Raw genomic sequence first — 6,994 nt, 5'->3', positions numbered from 1 at the left:
TGGGGCTTCAGGTTCAACATTACCTGAATGCTCATAGTATCCCTATACAGTTATATATACTACCATTACCCAAGGTAGCTGGGAAAATGGAGAAAGGAAGTTGGCTCACATGTCTCCAGCCGGGTGATTTCCACTTGGCGGTCTCTCTGGGCCAGAACTTCTGAGTCCCTTGGCAGATCACTGCCGCCAGCCCCATGCAACAACCGTCCACCCCACGGTCAGCCGCCAAAACACCCATCTACCCGGTAGAATCAAAACTCTTAAAGCTTATAATTAACCAGTAAAGATTTATGTATCAATAAATTCTCAATTTACAAGATGTCAGTACAATAACTTCAGAACCAAATGATAATGATAAGAACTTTATCCCAATTATTCTAACCTTATGATATCACAACTACCTATGGCTGGTTAAAGCCACAGCGGTTTACATCCGCTTTCATCTTGGCCTTCCTTTTCTCCCCTCTTTCCTAAGATCCTAAGATGCTCTCCAGCTCTGCAATACTTAGCCCCGCCTCCCTTTTCACTGTCCAATCACTGGCCTCCTGCTTCCCTAACATTTTAGTGTGATTGGATTGGGAAAATCCTGCCTCACCTGCACTCAAGGTCAAGTCAGTATCAACTGGCAGTGCTAATTGTCCTCAGAGGAGAGAAGGAGACATGATAGGGGGTGGCCAGAGTGTGTGTGTGTGTGTGTGTGGAGTGGGGATTGACGATGGATTTGATATATTGAATACATGTATGAAATTGTAAAAAAAAATGCTATTCTATTAAACAAGACAATGCTAATAAATTTAACTAACATGAATTAACTAAGTCTGTAATAAGCTTTTCTCAGAGCCAAAGCAAGAAGGGACAGTCATATGACTCTTATCTGGACTGAGGTACTTTAGCCTCTGAGCTTGTCTGAGTGTTTGGTATATTCGATTAAAAAATACCAAAACATTTATTTTTTAAGTCCCCTTTTCCAGATTGCTTTCCTCAGAAAAGCAGTGCCAAATCCTTGACTTCAAAGCAGAAAAATCAGTCTCTTAAATGTGAGCAAATGGCCCTCAGGTGGAAAACATAGCGTATCTCCAAATTCTCAGGGAAACGATGCAGCCTGCCCAGGCAAGTCAACATGAAGCAGCTAGCGCACACATCTTTTCTTCTTATTAGATTTAAGATCTAGTCCTGCTGACTGCTCATTGTTTTCTGCATACCCAATAGAAGACTTTAAGAAAGCTGGGCCCTGCAAGAAATACTCTTTCTTTGCTAGAGGAAAGTCACCACTGACCAGAAGGCTCTCTGACAAAGCAACGAGTCCATCCCCACACATGCAGCCAGTTAGAAGAAAGCTAAATAAGTTTAAATATTATTCTGCATTACACTTTATAATCATAATTATTCTACATTACAACTATAACTTCTTCACTATGTGGGTGCTACCAATGTGATTGCTGAAGGGCTGGCTGTGTGCAGGTGGTGTTAAGTTTTCTTCTTAGGTTTTAGTTTACATTTCATTTCATTTTGTAAGAATGAAACAGGAAGAACCTCTCTGTTCCAACCCAACAGAGTGCTTCGGGCAAACCTCAAGATTCATGTGGTCACTGACTTCAGCCAGAGGCTGGAAGTACTGTTTCTGTCAATGTGCAACTCGGGTGTTTCTTTTTCCTGAAGTCTTTGCTCAGAGGGACTGCCTAACTAGGACTTCTCCAGCCCTTCCAGATCTGGACATCTGAATTTCTCTCAGACATTGCAGAATAGCCACTGTGTGTGTGTGTGTGTGTGTGTGTGCATGTGCGCGCATGCAGACACGTGCTCTCTTGCATCACACTTGTTGCACAGTGTGCTCGTGGCAGTGTGCATTGGGGTGTGGTAACTACAGAGGGGCCAAGCAAGGTTGAGAAGTGGAGTTATCTTGTGGTCCAAGAGTGCTGCTCCTGGTACGGCTCAGGATGAAGTTTCCCTGGAAAGTCTTCAAGACCACCCTTCTGCTTCTTCTGCTCTCTCACTCATTGGCCTCTGTGCCCTCTGAGGACCAGCCAGGTGACAGCTACTCCCATGGCCAAAGCTGTTTAGGTATGTACATTTTAATTTTGTCTATGTGTTCATAACAATGAGGTCTGGTACTTTGCTTGCACAATAATTCCTCAACATCAAAATTAGATGTGGTGGTACATACCTGTCTATATTTCTAGCACTAAAGGAGATGGGGTAGGAAGATCACCAGATGGAAGATAGTCTGGGCTATATAGTGAGACCCTGTCTCAAAGGTAAGCAAACAAAAAGCCCCCTTCTGTGATGGGGAAGGTGTTCTTTTGGATCAGCTCCATTCGTATCTGAAATTTTCAGTTCTCGACATGATGCTGAATTTAGACATCTGGACTGCATTGCTCTCCTCCTCCTCCTCTTCCTCCTCCTCCTCTTCCTCCTCCTCCTCTTCTTCTTCCTCCTCCTCCTCCTCTTCCTCTTGCTGGTTTGTTAGTGCCTCTTACCTAGCCTTCTCCATACTGTTGTGCTCTCCTTAGTTGACAGGGATAATAACATAGACTTCATTGGGGAACTGTGAAAACTGAGACCCTGCATGTGTATCTGTGACATTCGTACACAGTAAGGGCTCATCCCCTCAGCATCCTTCAATCTTTTTAGGGAATTTAGCTATAGTGACCTGACAGAAACTCTGAGCACTGACTGAGATCTGGCTTTGTGACTTCTTCTTCACAGGAACATTTTATTTCCAAATTCTCTCTGTATTTGCTTTACATCTTCCGAGGACAGTGGGGAATAAGGTGAAACCTTCTATGCTGGCCAGTTTTATGTCAAATGTGACATACGCTGAAGTCATCTGAAAGAACCTCAACTAAGAAGCCTCAATCAGACTGCCAAGCCTGCAGGACATTTTCTTAATTAGGAATTCATGGAGTAGAGTCTAGTTCATGGTGGGTGGGTTGTTGCCTAGGCTCTGTTGTCCTGGGTTCTCTATGAAAGCAGGCTGAGCAAGCCATGAGGAGCAAACTAGTAAACAACTCCCCTCCACAACCTCTTCATCAGCTCCTGCATCCAGGTTCCTTCCCTGTTTGAGTTCCTGCCCTTTCTTCCCTCAGTGATGGACTGTTACCTGGAAGTGTAAACTGAGATAAACCCTTTCCTCCCGCAAGTTGCTTTGATTGTGGTGTTTCATCACAGCAATGGTAACCCTAGCCAGGACAACTTCCATATTCATACTATACAATGGACATGTAGCAGAAGAGGGGACTGAGATAGCATGGGTAGTGGAGTTACATAGACTCAGAACTAAGAAACAATTACTAGTAAGCAGACTCAATATGGAGTCCTGCCCAAAATTCATCCTATGGATAGCTGTGGTGGCCAAGTACTACACACAGGGAACCTGGGTACAAGTTCTGACACTTAGGAGTTCTGTGTAGAGGCAATAACAAAAAGTCTGACTTAGTCAGGTTTTGACAAAACCATGATCTTATTATACACACCAGGGAATGTGTCTCTAGAGGAAAAGCCTTCTTTTAAAAATAGCATTCAAAGAACCTGATTCATTGGTTCCTTTGGAACCAGGTCTAGGATGAGGGGTCATCTTTACTTAGTTTCCTAAAGTCACAGCTTGCTGCCATTCTATTTTTTCAAAGCTGCTTCAGGCTTATCAAATGAAGTCCACCAGGGAAAGTCTCCAGGAGTTACTTCTGTTTCCAGGAGGCTACAAATGGGTTTAGTCTAGTAATCTACCGTGATATCCCAAGACCTTCACACCAGTAGAGTAGACACAAGGTTCCCATTTCCTTCCCTGCCAGGTCCCCAGCAAGGCTGTGGATTGTTGGAAGCCATGTTAAGAGAATTCCAGGAATATGCTCTGTATATCCACTGTTGCAGAACAAATGAAAATAATAGCCATTTGTTGCAGCATGTTTTTATTTTATTTTATTTTTTTCAGTAAGGAATTTGGATACAGCCTGGATGGTGATTTTCTGTGCCACGTAGGTAGAGGTCAATGGGTTAATGGGTCTGAAACTAAGATAGCTTACACACACACACACACACACACACACACACACACACATACACACACACACACCTGATCCTTCCTGTTCCCATCCACATCCACTCCCAGTCCACCCACAAAATCTATTCTATTTCCCTTTCCCAGGGGAGTCCATGCATCCTTGCTAGACTCCTCCTCTTCACCTAATCTCTCTGAGTCTGTGGATTATAGTTTGAATACCATTTATTTAACAGCTAAAATCCAATTACAAGTAAATGTATGTTATATTTGTCTTTATGGTTCTAGGTTACCTCACTCAAGATGATTTTTGTCTTGTTTCATTCATTTGACTGCAAATATCATGACATAATTTTTTAAACCACTTGAGTAATACTCCATTATGTAGATTACCACCTTTCCCTTATCCATTCTTCAGCTGAGGGACATGTAGGATTTTTCCAGTTTCTGGCTATTATGAATAAAGCAGCAATGAACATGATTGAGCAAGTATCCTTGCGGTAGGATGGAACATCCTTTGGGTATATGCTCAAGGGTGGTAAATCTGGGTCTTGAAGTCGATTGATTCTCAATTTTCTAAGAAAGTGCCATATTTGTGTCTATCATGACTCTCCAAGTTTGTACATCCCTAGCAATGGAGTATAAGCATAGTGACTGTACAAGGTTACACACCCTCTGTTCCACAGCCTCACCCGCTGTCACTTGTGTCATTGATCTGACAAGTTCCTGTCTGCCAGGAAGTTACCACCCAATTTAGAGAAAAATGTAAAGATGGCTCCTGCTCTGCAGTCCCCAGCACTTCAAAAAATGCATGTCCTATACATGTAATATATATTTATAGCATATGTAATTTTGGGTAAATATAAATAATGACTCCTATGTCCTTTTCCAAGGATCCTTAATATATTTATCTGTCCTCTCTCCCTCCCCCTCCATATTACCCTCCATCCTTCCTCCCCAGTTAAAGCCCCCCATTTACCCATTTTCCCCTTCATATAACCTATGCCTTGATGTTCCCCACTCTCTAGCTCCCCACTTCTTGGTCCTTCTTCACTTTCCTAGTTCCAGGGGCTATTCTAGGTTTCCTATTCATATCCTAGAGCTAAGAACCACAAACGAGCACCTGCACTGTTTGCCTTTCAGAGTCTGAGTTCCTCCAGTCAGTATAATATGTTCCAGTTCCATCCATTTACCACCAAATCTCATGATATTTTAATGGAGGTTTCTTCTGGGGATTCATATACAGGTCCCATGTCAAATGTATATCTGGCTAATTTTTTCTTTATTCTGTGAGTTTCTCTTCACTTTTATTACTGTGCCCCCTCTAGAAAAACCAATTGTTTTATTTGATGAGACCCTAATTTTTATCTCTTGTGCTCCTGGGCCATATCTAATAGATCCATTTTAAGATGCTTTTGTCAGTGTATCACTCTGTCTTCTGTATGTTAATTCCTTTATCGTTGTTGCCAGACACGGAATCCCTAAGCAGCATGTGGCAACCAGGCAGACCAGGCAGACAATCCCTACTAAGACTGTAACCAAGAGGAGTCAGATTGGGCCTGAGACAAGTTCAGGGGCTGTATGCATGGTCGGCAGGTGTGTCGCCCCAGATTTGGTTCCTGCTGCTCCCAAATAAATAAAGAAATCCAACTGATTTAAGACGAGTATGAAAAGAAGAAAACTTTCTTAGGATAATCGAAGGAATGAGGCTTAGAATCAAAAGTCAGAGAAAGCACACATCCTAAAAATCAAGCTAGGTGTCAGGAAATGGTAAGCTCCAGGCACCTGGGCATCCTCTCTTCTGACCTCTCAGAGCTGGCTCTGCTGATTCTGTTCTGCACATGAACTGTTTTCGGTGCTCTCTGAACTTTGGTCAGCTCTGTGTGTTGGTACTCCATCTGATTGCCAATCCCAGTTTTATAGCAGAGAATACCTGGGCTGTCATCATACCACTGAATAAGAGGCAAATAGGAGTAATGAAAGACCTAGGTGCAGATACAGACCCCAAAGGGGTGGGGTTGTTGCAACGGAGCAGACACTCCAAAAGGAGTCACCACAGAAGGTACCAGGCTACTGAGCAATATCCCATTACAGACAAACAGGAGCCTTGTATTGGGGTACTGAACACTATACCTGCAAACACAGGTCTGCTTCAGAGCTAGCTGTAGGAATTCCATGTCATTCAGTAGACATCCCATCTGCCCTCTGGACTATGTGCTGCCTTTCCAAAGGTTATAGAATCAGAAATAAGACAGGTTCATTTTGTAAATCATTAATTTCAGTACGGGATGATATTTTTTTAATTTTTAATATTTTTATTACATATTTTCCTCAATTACATTTCCAATGCAATCCCAAAAGTCCCCCATACCCCCCCACTTCCCTACCCACCCATTCCCATTCTTTTGGCCCTGGCATTCCCCTATATTGGGGCATATAAAGTTTGCAAGTCCAATGGGCCTCTCTTTCCAGTGATGGCCTACTAGGCCATCTTTCAATACATATGCAGCTAGAGACAAGAGCTCCGGGATACTGGTTAGTTCATCATGTTGTTCCAACTATAGGGTTGCAGATCCCTTTAACTCCTTGGGTACTTTCTCTAGCTTCTCCATTGGGAGCCCTGTGATACATTCAATAGCTGACAGTGAGCATCCACTTCTGTGTTTGCTAGGCCCAGGCATAGTCTCACAAGAGACAGCTATATCTGGGTCCTTTCAGCAAAATCTTGCTAGTGTATGCAATGGTGTCAGCGTTTGGAAGCTGATTATGGGATGGATCCCTGGATATGGCAGTCTCTAGATGGTCCATCCTTTCATCACACCTCCAAACTTTGTCTCTGTAACTCCTTCCATGGGTGTTTTGTTCCCAATTCTAAGAAGGGGCATAGTGTCCACACTTTGGTCTTCATTCTTCTTGAGTTTCATGCGTTTAGCAAATTGTATCTTATATCTTGGGTATCCTAAGTTTTGGGCTAATATCCACTTATCAGTGAATACATAT

The 6,994-nt window shown here is 42.9% G+C and overlaps 1 protein-coding gene across 1 annotated transcript in view; it reads left to right on the top strand.

The window, feature by feature from the left end:
• The first annotated feature begins 1,759 nt into the window (after positions 1-1,759).
• The window catches only part of Aoah (acyloxyacyl hydrolase), a 217,269-nt gene continuing 212,034 nt past the window's right edge, over positions 1,760-6,994 (top strand). The window contains exon 1 of the mRNA XM_021180609.3: positions 1,760-2,061. Within this exon, the coding sequence (XP_021036268.1) occupies positions 1,938-2,061 (124 nt within the window). The 5' untranslated portion in view covers positions 1,760-1,937. The remainder of the gene's footprint in view (positions 2,062-6,994) is intronic.

Source organism: Mus caroli, unplaced genomic scaffold, assembly GCF_978045245.1.
Source record: "Mus caroli unplaced genomic scaffold, Mus_caroli_1 scaffold_15, whole genome shotgun sequence".
Taxonomy (NCBI): domain Eukaryota; kingdom Metazoa; phylum Chordata; class Mammalia; order Rodentia; family Muridae; genus Mus; species Mus caroli.
The sequence above is the reverse complement of the archived record's forward strand: the minus strand, read 5'-3'. Positions and strand labels throughout refer to the sequence as shown.